The 14,192-nt window shown below is 41.5% G+C and overlaps 1 protein-coding gene across 2 annotated transcripts in view; it reads right to left on the bottom strand.

Annotated features, from left to right (window-relative positions):
- The window catches only part of filip1b (filamin A interacting protein 1b), a 98,481-nt gene that overhangs the window by 39,080 nt on the left and 45,209 nt on the right, over positions 1 to 14,192 (bottom strand). For both annotated transcript variants that reach the window (XM_060917927.1, XM_060917926.1), the window contains exons 3-4: positions 12,696 to 12,869; positions 9,217 to 9,395 (exon numbers count right to left, since the gene is read on the bottom strand). In XM_060917927.1, coding sequence (XP_060773910.1) covers positions 9,217 to 9,395; positions 12,696 to 12,869 — 353 coding nt within the window. The remainder of the gene's footprint in view (positions 1 to 9,216; positions 9,396 to 12,695; positions 12,870 to 14,192) is intronic.

The raw sequence follows: 14,192 nt of genomic DNA, 5'->3' as shown, positions 1-14,192 counted from the left end.
CACAAAAATGAGGGTAGATTCCCACTGGAGTCTGGTTCTTAGTACATTACATTACATGAAATTTCTTCCTCATGAGGTCTCAGGGAGTTTTTCCTTGCCAGTCTTGCCTCAGGCTTGCTCATTAGAGGTCTTAAATCCCGACAACTGGATTTCGAAAAGTTTCTATCACAATCTCTTCTACTTCTACAATGTGTACTAAATGCTTAAAAGTAAAGCATACCACATTTTAATATTGTGTTAGGAAGGGCACACATATTAATAATAATTGACTAAAATATAGAGGACGTCTTTGGCAAACGTCTTAGGCGCGTGTAAAGAAATGCTGTAGACCAAAAATGGCATAAAAAAATTATGAAATGAAATGTTTCAACATTAAAAAAAAATACTGTAAGCCATAATAAATGAAACAAAGTCAGTGTGAGACGACCCTTTGCTTTAAAAAAAAATGAAATAAGTAGTCATCTCAGGTCCAGTGAGTGCAGTTTTATAATGAAATGATCTGTAGGTTTTACTGAGCATCTTACAGAACCAGCCACAGTTCTTCTGGACACTTTGACCTTCACACTCGGTTCTTCATTTTGCCTCGAATCCCAGTAGCCTTCATTGTGTTTTCTTTTTTAATCTGAAAAGTGCTCTCTTATGAAATATGCTGCTCAGATATAAACAAACTTTTTTTCTGTAATATTTAATTTTGTGCTGGAAAAAATACGCATGTTTGGAACTCTAAAATGATTTTGTGATATTTTGACTCGATAATGTAGAAGTCATAAAGTAGAAATCTATAACAAAGTTTGTATTTAAAAAAAATAGGGGGACTAAGACTTTTGTACAGTACTGTATATGTAAACCATAGGTGCTGAAGAAGGCAACGAACTGGACTTGCTTGAAATTCTTGAAGAGGTTTCGCCTCTCATCGGAAAGGCTTCAGTTTTGCCTGACTAATGGGGAGTTCCAGGTACCGTATTTATCCTGTAGTGGACCAAAAGCAACCCTAAGAAGAGTCGTTGAGGTTACATGGGTCGTTGACATGCTCAGTCATCATGGTTAGAAAGAGGAGTAAAAGAAGCCATCTTCATGAACCTGGAACAACCATCACTGGACAGACGAGGTGGTCTGAGGCCCTGTTTACATTATTTCGAATCAGCGGATCATCAGATTAACGTTTTTAAAACGATTCGCGTGCACACAGCAACGCCAATACACGGATACGCTAATCACATGACTAATTAGACGGCACGTCACATGATCCCAGTGCATATCGGGCATGCGCAAGTCACTCACCACTTGCAAGTGGAAGGATGGCAAGCGAACACCTTCTCCAGCAGATAAACACACCTGGCTGTGATGTTCATGTTCTCACTGAGTTTAAGCACCTGAAGGAGGTTGAAATGTGTAAATAAACCTCAGTGCAGCTCAGCGCTTCCTCCTGCACTCCAAATCACTCCGCCCTGAACAGCGAGTGCCCTCTGGAGGGTGCGCACTCCGGCCCTGCGCAGCTCACAGAGCGCGCGAGTGAAGCGCACGAGCAGTGATTCGGGACTGAGCCGCTGTGTGTGTGATCCCAACGCCAGTGAATCAGGAAGGTGGATGTCACAGCGACATTGTCCAATGACGACGTCAGCTAGAGCTCAGCACAGCGTATCCGCGTATCCTCAATGTTTACACAGCGCCGGATCAGACACGAACTGGATTGAATACGTGGGCTCTGGCGGATTCCCGTTTCCCGGCGTTTCCCGGCGTTTTAATGTGAACGGACAGTGCATCCGCGAAGAAAATGAGACAGATACGGTCTAATGTAAACTTGGCCTGAGACACCACTGAGATATCAGCCACCTACAATGCAGTCCTTGGTACACTTCCCAGAAAACTGAATACACATCCACACCAAGACTCCGTTGACTTCCATGACTCACATGATGGCAGAGAGAGAGAGAGACAACAACCCTCAAGGCTGCTAACACCGTTCCCACCTGGCCTCCACTGACTCTAACAACCTACAGGATGGCTGAGAGGGTCAACGATGCATGTGACCTCAACGAATCTTCTTAGGGTTGCTTTTGGCCCACTAGAGGATAAATACCTGGAACTCCCTACTAGTCAGACAGAACTGAAGAAGCCTTTCAGATGAGAAGTGAAACGTCTTCAAGAATTTCAAGCAAGTCTGGATTACGATGACCTGGATGATTGAGAACCTTCACAGACATACAACCTGTGTCCAAAACCACTCACTATAGTGGACTATATCGTGAGTTTGCTGTTTTGTAGTGCTGTCCGAATGTATAGTGAGAATTATTATACCCTATATAGCAGTGGCGGCTGGTAGTCTTTCAAACAGGGGAGGCTGGTCGGTTACGATATTTCCAGATTTTAAAAGAAAAAACATCAATTTTGCCCATACTCTTGCCTCTGATCTGGCTGATTGTTGGCAGCGTCACAAACTGAAATAACAGGTTCTTTTGGCCCATTAGCCTACTGTCCAATATACATGATGGTGGTGTTGGGGGGGGGGTATATTTTAACATTTTATATTTTAAAATTGTGGCATGTTGTTTAAAAATTGATTATTATTGAAAGCAGCTCTTTGTCAGGAACCTCAGCAGTAGAGCTGGGTGCCACACATTTCATTCAATGACACTTTCCCTATATTTTACTTATTTTGACTGAGAAATGTTTTATTGACAGTTTTGATAACCCTTCACTTTTAATCCAGGTCTGTAGTGTGAAATGTTCTCGGCTGTGTTTTTGTTTAAAATTTTTTTCCAAATTATAGCTGTGTTTAATTCATAATTGGCAGGGTCACAAACTGTGAAATAACAGGTTCTTTTGGCCCATTAGCCTACTGTCCAATATACATGATGGTAGTGTTGGGGGGGGTTATATTTTAACATTTTATATTTTAAAATTGTGGCATGTTGTTTAAAAATTGACCTCGGCTGTGTTTTTGTTTAAAAATGTTTTCCAAATTGTAGCTGTGTTTAATTCATATCCAGAAAAACATATATTCCAATATAATATACTCAGCATAAACATTTTAAATAGATTCTATATTTTTGGTCCATCCATGACATATTACTAAAGTAGCCTATTTACTGTTGTTGATGTGGGTCACTTGCTGTTAGCCAATTCACTTTCTTGTACCAGGAGAGCTGAAAGGAACGAGTATTATTCCCTACCTTTTTCACCAAGTCAATTTGAGGCGTTGGTCTATCCTGCTCTTTAATTTTAATTTTTTCCTCGAAAGGAAGACTGGCAAATGGCTTCGCCAAAATTAAATCAGCAATGCTTGGCATCCGTGCGCAGCTTTCTTGCTAGCTGACTAGCCCCCTCAAGTTCAAGTTCAGTCACTCAAATAAACGAAATTTCTGGAACTAAGATAGCAAACTTGACAACACTATATTTACACTTTATTTACAATGAAAATATATACAAACTAAAAAAGCTGGTAGAAACCGTATGTAATGAATGAAATCGAAATGTAAGCTGATCTCTTACAATACACCACAGCACTTGCGAATCCGCATGGGACTGAACTGAAATTCACTGCTGCCTGTCTATATTTGAAACGAGCTGTCAATCAAAGAAAATATCCGGCCGCTTTCACCAATCACCAGTCTCCTCGCGGAAAGCTTTGCCATGTCCCTCCCATGTGAGGCTGGGAGTCCGTGGGCGGGCATTTTCGCAGTATTTGTCTAATAATCGTCTTGCATTTTGAGATTGAAAAGCGCAGAGCTCCCAAATGCCATTGAAGTCCACTGAGGCTGGGAGTCCGTGAGACTCCGTGGGCGGGCGTTTTCGCAGTATTTGTCCAATAATCGTCTTGCATTTTGATATTGAAAAGCGCAGAGCTCCCAAATGCCATTGAAGTCCACTGAGGCTGGGCTGCATCGCGCTGTCACGAGGGCGAAAAACTCACGCGCACATTAGGCGAACTGGGGAAAGTTATAACGGAATGATTTCGCACTGTAGTTGGGTTGAGCACATATATTTCTATGATTCTGGATCTGAAATAGCAATGCTATAAGGTCGGCTATAACATAAGCCTAGCGCAATTCATCCTACACGATGTTCATCATTTTTAGAGGAGGCTGAGCCTCCCTCGTTGTCTTAGAGCAATCGCCCGTGCTATATAGTGGACTCATAGTATCCTACAATGCAAAAAAGTGAAAAGTAGTGAACAACTGATTGGCACTAACCAATCTTTCTTTCGGTTGCGCTGAAAGAAAAGTGTGTTGGGGTGAATGGACGGAGGAAGAAACACATTATAAACAGACATTCAAGTACAATTAAAAACAGTCATAGAATAGAAAAGCTAAAATGGAATAAGACAGATAAAATACAAAAACGTTAGAGTGCAGAGTGAGGAATTAATCAAAAGGCTCAAATTTGATTTAATAAAAGGCAGCGGCAAAGAAGAAATAAAGTATTCAGCTTTGATATAAAGGAACTGAAAGATGCAGCAGACACAAAATACCTTGTATTTATTAATGTAGGAAATACGCTCACTATAATATGGATTTATCACAAAAATTTTATCACATGCATGTACAGTTGTGGTCAGAAGTTTACATACAGTGACATGAATGTCATCTTGGATATGAATGTCATGGCAATATTTGGGCTTTCAGTCATTTCTTTGAACTGTTCTTTTTCTGTGGCAGAATGATTGTACAGCATACAGCTTTAATAAAAAATGGAAAAAAAAAAACCCTAGAATTTGGTGCACAAATTTTAATTTTCTTTGGGTTTTCTGAAATCAACACAGGGTCAAAATTATACATACAGGGTTAAAAATTTACATACACTCACTTAGATGATTCAGAGGGGCTGAAACTTCCAAAATGTCTCTTATCTTGCCAAGGCCGGGGTCTCTTAACTTCCTGTTAGTGATCATGATTGACTGCAGCTGGTAGCTTCTCTATGCCTTCATAAAAAGGGTTTGTTTACAGCACTTATTGGATTGGCCAACACACAGTAAAATGGGAAAGTCCAAGGAGCTCAGTGCAGATCTGAGAAAGAGGATCGCAGATATACACAACTCCGGAATGTCTCTTGGAGCCATTTCTAAACAACTGCAAATTCCAAAGATCAGTTCAAACAATTGTATCCAAGTTATTGTGAGGTGTAGTCACTTTGCCAAGCCACTTTGCTTCAAGAAAACCCAAACTATCACCCCCAGCTGAAAGGAAATTGGTTTGGATGGTCAGAAACAACCTGGGAACCACCATGGCACAGCCCTGCCATGAACTGGAAGCTGATGGATCACTGTCTACAGTTCAGATCACCATGGACAAAGAGGCTGCTATCTAAGAAATAACCCCCTGCTCCAAAATTGACACCTTCAAGCTTGACTAAAGTTTGAAGCTGACCACACAGACAAAGATAAAGCCTTCTGGAGGAAAGCTGTATGGTCAGATGAGACAAAGATTGAGTTGTTTGGCCACAATGACCACCATGTACAGAGGGACACTGTACCAGCTGGTGGTTGTGGTAGGATCATCATGCTCTGGGGCGGTTTTGCTGCCAGTGGAACTGGTTCATTGCACAAAGTGGATGGAATAATGAAGAAGGAGGACTACCTCAGAATTCTTCAGCATAAACCATCAGAAACTTGAACACGACTTGGGAGTTACAACAGAACAATGAACACAAACACGCATCAGAGTTGTGGAGGATAAAGCAGGCTAACCTTAAGCTTAAAACAAGTCCTGACTTCAACCCTGTTGAAAATATATGGACCGTGCTTATAAGTCGAGTCTATGCCAAGAAAAAAAAAAATTTGATTGAACTCTACCAATTCTACCATGAAGAGTCATGAAATATCCAACCAGAATTCTGCCAGAAGCTTGTTCATGGTAAACAAAAATGTTTGGTCAAGGTGAATCTTGCGAAGAGACATTTTACCCAAATATTAGGTGTGCTGTATGTATACTTTTGACCCTGTATGTATAATTTTGACCCTGTGTTGAGTTCAGAAAACCCAAAGAAAATTAAACTGTGTGCACCAAATTCTAGTGTTTATTTATTTATTTTTTTTTATTAAAGGTGTATGACCTATGGTCATGAGCTTTGGGTAATGACAGAAAGAACAAGATCGCGGATACAAGCGGCTGAAAAGAGTTTCCTTCGCAGGGTGGCTGGGCGCTCCCTTAGAGATAGGGTGAGAAGCACAGTCACTCGGGAGGAGCTCGGAGTAGAGCCGCTGCTCCTCCACATCGAGAGGAACCAGCTGAGGTGGCTCGGGCATCTTTTTCGGATGCCTCCTGGACGCCTCCCTGGGGAGGTGTTCCAGGCATGTCCCCCCGGGAGGAGGCCCCGGGGAAGACCCAGGACACGCTGGAGGGACTATGTCTCTCGGCTGGCCTGGGAACGCCTCGGTGTTCTTCCCGAGGAGCTGGCCGAGGTGTCTGGGGAAAGGGAAGTTTGGGCTTCCATGCTTAGACTGCTGCCTCCGCGACCCGGTCCTGGATAAGCGGAAGAAGACGAGACGAGACGAGACGAAGGTGTATGCTGTATAATCATTCTGTCACAGTCCTCATCCTGTCGTCTTTCCAACTCTTCTCTACTCCACGTTGGTTCGAAGTCGTATGGAACAATCTCCATCACTGATGAAGCTGGCAAATCTCAAAATTAATCTAAATTGGAATGATATGGCGATCTGGCCGCTGAGTAAACAGTTTTCAAAATGGCGGCACTGACACCTGGCTAGCACTTCACATTTCGAAGTCTCGCACAACTTTCGTGAAGATCACGTGGCTAAGCGACGCCTGCCGTGGACCAAACGAACTAAATTCAACACGGCTAAAAACCGAATAGGCCGATAAGTATAATATTTGATTGCAATTAGTTGCCAATACGAGTCATATTATAAGGTTACTAAAACCGAAAACGTAATTGAATAACACGTTAATTAAGAAATAAAGCAAGTTTAAAAATGACTTCAGTTCTCCTTTAAGTGTTGATTGTTGGATCACTAATCAGAGGTGCTTTAGGAGGCCTCGTTCATCCTCTCCGAGCCTAAAAACCCAGGCCATTTGGTTCATTTGGTGCTCTTCTGTTTTGTATGCTGCTGTATTGCAGCCTTCATGTGATTACACTAAATCTGAACCAGACATGTTTATGGAGACAGTGTGTGGTGTGTATTCTAGATCGATGATTCATTTCTGACCTGGGAAAGCCGACTGTAACGTACAGTCTTGGAATAGACTGGAGTATTGGGAAAGTACTGGGAAAACTCCATAAGAAATTCATAACACATGCGTAAGCATAAGCACTTAAAGAATAATGCCTGACTATAAACGAACATCTCGTCAACATTTGTAAGATGATCCGAGATGTTTCATGAAGTAAATGGACTTATATTTCTGTGAGAGGAAATAAAGACTTCCTAAGATAAGTAAATACATCTGTACAGTGTGAAACTAGATTCTCTTATAACACTGAGTCATTTTAAATATTGGCAATATAGTTTGTGTCGATATAATAAAAAAAAAAATCACATGTTGGCTTGAAGATATGAGGTTTATCTTCTCATGTTGAAAAACTTGCATTTTTCATACGAAATACATCGCGGATCTGAGTGACATATTTAAAATAATATTCAGATATATTCCATTCAACTAGCATGATACTGAACGAGTCGAAGATGAGTAGCTGAATGGAATATATCTGATAGACCATGAAAAATAGCCAGCCAATATTATTATTATTATTATTATTATTATTATTATTATTATACATACATACATACACACTCTCTTCATATCAGCATTCTTGAAGGCTAATGCTAGCTTACCCGCGACTCGGTGCTGTTAGCGCGGCAGTCCAGTTACCTTCCAGCGGGTGTAGTGTTAGCGAAGGCCAATGTTAGCGCAGTCAAGCCGAATATTATTATTATTTTCTCTGTGTAATTTACTTCGTTACTTTTAAAATCAACAGTGACACACAACAGCGCAACCTGGCAGCCAAAATTCTCTCAAAATCTTCCATTTTAAATGAAGCAAACCTCGTGGCCATGCTTGTTTACAAATTATCATTGTCGCTTGCTAGCATAGAAGTTTTACATCTCCGACATGTCTCTTTTCCAGTTTTTTGATGTCCATTGATATGTTTTTTTCTCTTGTAAATATGCATGAAGAATATATAATGAAGTTTTGGTAGCCTTTCAGCGCATCTTTAATTTCAGTTTTCAGTTTATTTATTTCGTGCTTAATTATAGCATAGCTAATTCTAGCAGTAGCACTGAATTAGCCTCGTTTTTTTCTCTTTCCCGGCCGACAAAGAAATGATTATGCGCATGCGCAGCAGAAAAGCTTTGTCATTGGATCTTCGCATGAGCCCTGATGTATGACGTTGTGTTGTCTTGACAACATGCAATATTATAACGATATTCCATGCTCGTTCTCCATTGGGTAGAGTGGCGTAATACATGGAGGATAAGCGATATGACAACGATATTGCATTCCATCAATTCACTCACAAGAAGGGAATAGAACACGTGTTTTTATTCCATGGAAAAAGTGTCCTGTGTGTATAATAATTCCTGATATTTCACTCCGATGACGTCACTCCCAGTGTTTTCCCGCAGACTGGAGGTGTGTTGTCAAAATGGTGAACCGGTTCAAAATTAAAATTCTTTTGATTACCTTGTGTATTTTTTGTGAATGTGTCCGTATAATATAAAGAACATTGCACGGTGGTGTGAAGATGTGAAGTTTATCTTCACGTGTTGAAAATATTTCGCTGATGTATACATTCACCACTCAAAGATAAACTTCATATCTTCGTGCAACCGTGTAATATCCTGTCTCTATTATATATATATCTATATCTACTGTATACACACACAACCTAATAGATAAATAAATAATTCAGTGTTCCAAAGATCTTACGAAAAGAGCCTTGATATAAAGTCTTACATAAATGTGTAATCACGAGTGACTGTAACTGCATGACAAAACTTTTTTTTAGTCATTTCTCTCTTTCATGTTTTAATCTTGATCATGTTTGATGGTGTTTTGATGTGCTTTATTCGTTGTCACTCAGCATCATTGTGTTCATGGGCTCAACCTTAATGTGTTTCCTGAGATTTAAGTAAACGAAGTGATGTGGAACAAAGCTCCCTTTGCTGTGTGAGAACAATGTACTACATGCTGTGCGATCTCAATCTTTCTCTCACTCTCACACACACACACCCACCCACCGAGAGAGCCTCCTCACCTCTCGCGCTCATGCTCCAGCAGGTTCGTGAAGTCATCGCTCTTGTTCATGAAGTCGATGTGTTTGCGCTTCTCGCAGTCCAGCTCATTAACTGTGCGCCGGTGGCATTTCTCAGCCAGCAGGAGCTGCTCAAGCATCCTTCTGTACGTCTCTCTGTGCTTCTCCTCCAAACGGTCCAGCTGTACATCACAGAATTCATATTCATATTAATTTTAAAGAGTATTGGAAACATCTTCAACTGGACACCAATGTGAAGCCTAGTTTCCTTATCAAACATCCCTTTCACAGTACATTACATTACATGGTGAGTCAATGTTGTTTGACAGAAGCACAGTTGCATTACATTACGGGTATTAAGCAGACGGTCTTATCCAGAGTGACGTACAACATACCCAGAGGAACCTGGGGAGCAGTTGGAGGTTAGGTGCCTTGCTCAAGGGCACTTCAGTGATTCCTGCTGGTCTAGGAAATCAAACCAGCAACTTTCTGGTCCCAAAGCTAACTATTAACCCACTCAGGAGAAAAAAAAAACCTTATATGGAACCACAGAGATACCTAAGAGTCAACAATGCTGAAGCACAACTCCAGGGTAAGTCCACTTAAACATAAGGCACAAATATTTTAATACTTTATTACACTTTTGTTCAGTATATCTTGATCAAAAGTTTCAGTATAAGCTTAATATACCTTGACTTTTCGATATACTTTTCAGTATAAGTCAAGTATACTTATGTATAACTTTATTAAGTATATCTCTGATAAGTAAATAAAAAGTAAACTGAACGCATACAGTGCCTTGAAAACGTGTTCATACCCCTTGAACTTTTTCACATTTTTCCACCTTACAACCACGAACTTAAAAGTTTTTTATTGAGATTTTATGTGATAGACCAACACAGAGTAGCACATAATTGTGAAGTGAAACGAAAATGATAAATGGTCTTCAAAATTTTAAACAAATAAAAATCTGAAAAATGTAGTGTGCATTAGTATTCAGCCCCCCTGTACTCTGATACCTCTAAATACAATCCAGTGCAATCAATTGCCTTCAGAAGTCATCTAGGCGGCACGGTGGTGTAGTGGTTAGCGCTGTCGCCTCACAGGAAAAAGGTCCTGGGTTCGAGCCCCGGGGCCGGCGAGGGCCTTTCTGTGTGGAGTTTGCATGTTCTCCCCGTGTCCACGTGGGTTTCCTCCGGGTGCTCCGGTTTCCCCCACAGTCCAAAGACATGCAGGTTAGGTTAACTGGTGACTCTAAATTGACCGTAGGTGTGAATGTGAGTGTGAATGGTTGTCTGTGTCTATGTGTCAGCCCTGTGATGACCTGGCGACTTGTCCAGGGTGTACCCCGCCTTTCGCCCGTAGTCAGCTGGGATAGGCTCCAGCTTGCCTGCGACCCTGTAGAAGGATAAAGCAGCTAGAGATAATGAGATGAGATGAGAAGTCATCTAATTAGTTAATAGAGTCTTACTGTGTGTAATTTACTCTCAGCATAAATACACTTGTTCTGTGAAGGCCTCAGTGGTTTGTTAGAGAACACTGAAGAACAAACAGCATCATGAAGACCAAAGAACTCACCAGACAGGTCAGGGATAAAGTTCTGGAGAAGTTTAAAGCAGGGTTAGGTTATAAAAAAAAAATCCCAAGCTCTGAACATCTCAAGAAGCACTGTTCAATCCATCATTCAAAAATGGAAAAAGTATGGCACAACTGCAAACCTACCAAGACATGGCCGTCCACCTAAACTGACCGAGCGAGCAAGGAGAGCACTGGTCAGAGAAGCAGCCAAGAGGCCCATGATCACTCTGGAGGAGCTGCAGAAATCCACAGCTCAGGTGGGAGAATCTGTGTACAGGACAACGATAAGTCGTACACTCTACAAGTCTGGCCTTTTTGGAAGAGTGGCAAGAAGAAAGCCATTGTTGAAAGACAAGCATAAGAAGTCCCGTTTGCAGTTTGCCAGAAGCCATGTAGGGGACACAGCAAACATGTGGAAGAAGGTGCTTTGGTCAGATGAGACTAAAGTTGAACTTTTTGGCCTAAATGCAAAGTGCTATGCGTGGCAGAAAACTAACACTGCTCATCACCCTGCACACACCATCCCCACTGTGAAACATGGTGGTGGCAGCATCATGCTACGGGGATGCTTTTCTTCAGCAGGGACAGGGAAGCTGGTCAGAGTTGATGGGAAGATGGATGGAGCTAAATACAGGGCAATCCTGGAAGAAAACCTGTTGGAGGCTGCAAAAGACTTGAGACTGGGAAGGAGATTCCCCTTCCAGCAAGACAATGACCCTAAACATACAGCCAGAGCTACAATGGAATGGTTTAGATCAAAGAATATTCATGTGTTAGAATGGCCCAGTCAAAGTCCAGACCTAAATCCCATTGAGCATCTGTGGCAAGACTTGAAAATTGCTGTTCACAGACGCTCTCCATCCGATCTGGCTGAGCTTGAGCTATTTTGCAAAGAAGAATGGGCAAAAATTTCAGTGTCTAGATGTACAAAGCTGGTAGAGACATACCACAAAAGACTTGCAGCTGTAATTGCAGCAAAAGGTGGCTCTACAAAGTATTGACGCAGGGGGGCTGAATACTAATGCATATCACATTTTTCAGATTTTTATTTGTTTAAAATTTTGAAGACCATTTATCATTTTCGTTTCACTTCACAATTATGTGCTACTCTGTGTTGGTCTATCACATAAAATCTCAATAAAAAACTTTTAAGTTCGTGGTTGTAAGGTGGAAAAATGTGAAAAAGTTCAAGGGGTATGAACACGTTTTCAAGGCACTGTACTCTCTTATTTTTAGTTTAAAAGAAGTACACTAGAAGCACACTTGAATAAACTTTTTTGTCAGGGTAAAATCTGAACCAAATGTTAGTTGTGTCTCTATCTATCTCTTTTATTTTCATTCCTATACACCATCAGGGAGATTTAGAAGCATGTGAGGGTCTCGTTTCCCAGCAATATTGTTTATTCTGATCAACAACAATCTGTTAACTAGAAGGCCACTTGGTAGAGTGCATACCTCCACCAAGCTACATATTATTAACATCAAAATCAAATCTACTTCAACCTGGGATAATACTAAAGCTGTGCACCAAGTTTGATCCAAATCCGTTCACTACTTTTTGAGTTATGTTGGGGGGGGGGAACAAACAAACAAGCAAAAAATCCTGGATCCGCATACATATCTGGATTTCCATCAAAATCTAATCGATCGTTCCTTGGCTCATGGCCCACCTTTTGTTCAAATTTCATCAAAATCTGTTCACTACCTTTTGAGTTTTGTTGGAAACAGACAGACAACCAAATGGAGGTGAAACATAACTTTCTCCAACAAATTTGGTGGCGCTAACAATCAGATTTGGAGTGAAAAACCTTCATGTGTAGCAGTGTGTTGATTGGCACTGGTGCTGTGTACTGTATATTACATCATGCTAACTGAGATGCAGTCATCGATCTAGCGTCTCTAACCTCCATCATGGGGACCTCATAAACATCATCCTCACGTCTCCTGTTACAGGTCAGTATTTTGTCTCTCTGTAAGGCCTGCAGAGGTGAGACAGGGACAGCTGATCCATACTGAGCCTCCAGGGACTCGGGGCGCGTCCTTTCCGACTTCAGCATGTGAATAATGTCCTCACGAGCCTGCAGAGACAAACAAACTGCTGCAGTTATGATAGCTGGATAACAAAATTGTGACACAGTTTGAAATGGATTGTGACAGGAACACAGAAATTCCAGATCCTATCAGTACAGATTTATTTTATAAACGTGTGTACAGTAATATTCTGGTTATATATTGGCACCCGAGAGCAGTGTTGTAGTCGAGTCACTAAACCTCGAGTCCCCAGTGTTCAAGTCCATGTCATTAAAGAAAATTTCAAGTTGAGTCCGAGAACAAGACTCCAACCGTACCATGTGACGGTGTTTGTTTCGGCACCATTAACATGAGTTTGTTCCTGAACATGGCGTATGAACAGGTGAATGTGCTTCTCTTTATCAGGGAGTGTGAAGTATTCTGTCAGAGATGGTTGGGAGACGGATGTGAGTGCAGAAGGTGTGTTTATTAATACAAGTGAAGACGGTAAACAATCCAGAACGGCAGGCAAAATTGTAAAATGGTGAAACAGGCGATAGATCGAGCGAGGAACAAACAGGCTATCGTAGACTCGGCAGAATCAAAGACGAGAATCAGGGATCAGGAACCCAAACAAAGAAGTATGGCTCGGTAATGTATCAGCAACGCAACTCAATACTTCGCAAAGTGAGTGTGTTTTCACAGTTTTTATATTGGCACGCTGATTGCGCCTTAATCCTGTGCAGGTGCGAGTCGTTTATGGTGCACGTGAGAGTCCGCTTGGCGTGCGCACTGTCCAGAGCACATCCGAGAGTCTATCTGATGCACAAGCCAAGGTGCGCAGGTGTGACACTCTTGCATGAAATTAGTACAAAAATTAATGTAGATATAAATATCTTATGTCAAATTATTATGACATGTTACAAAAGAAAAAAATCCCGAGTCCTCTTCTCGAATTTACGAGTCCGAATGCAATAAATGCACGAGTCCGAGTCATCAGCGGTCAAGTCCAAGTCAAGTCACGAGTTCTTAAAATTACGGCACGAGTCAGACTCGAGTACTCCAAGCCTGTCCTCGAGTTATTTCTTAACAGAATACACGAGGCCTAAATTGACATTATTGAACCTTAATGTTATTTCATCTCATCTCATTGTCTCTAGCCGCTTTATCCTGTTCTACAGGGTCGCAGGCAAGCTGGAGCCTATCCCAGCTGACTACGGGCGAAAGGCGGGGTACACCCTGGACAAGTCGCCAGGTCATCACAGGGCTGACACACAGACACAGACAACCATTCACACTCACATTCACACCTACGCTCAATTTAGAGTCACCAGTTAACCTAACCTGCATGTCTTTGGACTGTGGGGGAAACCGGAGCACCCGGAGGAAAC

This window comes from Neoarius graeffei, chromosome 3 (genome assembly GCF_027579695.1).
Source record: "Neoarius graeffei isolate fNeoGra1 chromosome 3, fNeoGra1.pri, whole genome shotgun sequence".
In the NCBI taxonomy this organism is placed as follows: Eukaryota; Metazoa; Chordata; class Actinopteri; order Siluriformes; family Ariidae; genus Neoarius; species Neoarius graeffei.
Note: the sequence above shows the minus strand (reverse complement) of the source record. Positions and strands in the feature narration are given on the sequence as shown.